At 54.0% G+C, this 1287-nt stretch overlaps 1 protein-coding gene across 1 annotated transcript in view; it reads left to right on the top strand.

The window, feature by feature from the left end:
• The first annotated feature begins 1031 nt into the window (after positions 1-1031).
• SPATA4 (spermatogenesis associated 4) overlaps positions 1032-1287 on the top strand; it is a 9668-nt gene continuing 9412 nt past the window's right edge. Inside the window, exon 1 of the mRNA XM_045286573.1 lies at positions 1032-1249. Within this exon, the coding sequence (XP_045142508.1) occupies positions 1032-1249 (218 nt within the window). The remainder of the gene's footprint in view (positions 1250-1287) is intronic.

The raw sequence follows: 1287 nt of genomic DNA on the forward strand, positions 1-1287 counted from the left end.
GCCCAGAGTGAAATCTGGGGCTCCGACTTTCAAGAGGGGCGATTTCTCAGCTGTTGCAGGACGTCTGTGGGAGCATGAGGAAACCTGCTCTAGCAGTTACAAAAAAAAAAAAAAGTTGGGACACATCACCAATTGCCCCTGCCAGGTTGAGATCGGTTGCCATGGCGACAAGGCTAGGAGCAGCAAGCAAACAGGAAACACAGCAACCCTTCTTCCTGCTTTCTCTAGTTCCCTCCACAGCTGGCGTTTCCAAAATGTCTGGTAAGGGAGGAATCAGACTGTAACTCTGCGGACAATTTCCCGATACACATTTGGAATTCAAAAAGTATTGGTGGTAGTCGGAATGAACGAAGCATGCTTACTAAGGCATCTGCAGGCAGTGTGCAACGTTACGTCTAAATTTGGGAAATCCTACTACCTTCCAGTTGATTGCAACTCCTAAGGGCTCCGGAGGGCGGAGTAGAAATGTTCCACAGGGTTTTTTTGAGGCTGTCAATGTTCCAGGAAGCAAACTGCCTCATCTTTCTCCCTCACAGGAGCTGGGGGTCTTCAACTATCCGTCTTATGTTTAACAAATAGTTCATTTTACTTCATAAAGGCTCCTAATAAAGGCACTAAGAATGTTGAAATTTTGTAGATTTGAATCATCGATTATGGTCAATGGTGCAGATTCTCTATAGAATTTTGGAAGCCCAATGCCTATCTTTTCCAGCTCGATCTGTGTATCTTCTGGTGCCTCCCATCACCTCTCCCCAAAGGTTTCATTAAAAAATAGGCCTTGGCGAGGCAGAACGCACAAACTTTAAAATGCAAGTTTCTGAGTGCCGAAGTTCAAACCGCACACAAAGCAGGCTACCCGTGATGGAGTCCAGGCCAAACTGAGATCCCACGCTTCCTCCCAAGTGGAGGCTCCCTGGTCAGCCAGAGCGAGGACCAACGCGTGTCCCTTCTCTCCCGGTGGTTCAGTTCCACCCACCCGCCCCGAGGCCCTGCCTTTCCTCGGCCGTTGCCATAGAAACCCCGGAAACGCCATGGCTGCCGCCGGCCCGACAGGAAGACGTTGGTGGCCGCCGGCGGCAGCCTCAGCCGAGCCATCCCCGCTTCCGCCCCAGCCAGCAGCGCCCGCCCGCGGGAAGCCCAGGGCGGGTCTGGTCTACCCGCCACCCCCGAAAAGATGCCGCCTGTCGCGGCCCGTGCTGCGCTGGCTGCAGAGCCTGGACCTCACCTTCTTCCCCAGGAACATCAGCAGGTGCTGCGGCGAGCCAGGCCCCACCCCGCGGGGGCCGC

This window comes from Echinops telfairi, unplaced genomic scaffold (genome assembly GCF_000313985.2).
Source record: "Echinops telfairi isolate 266 unplaced genomic scaffold, ASM31398v2 ScPeMD7_9;HRSCAF=40, whole genome shotgun sequence".
NCBI lineage: Eukaryota > Metazoa > Chordata > Mammalia > Afrosoricida > Tenrecidae > Echinops > Echinops telfairi.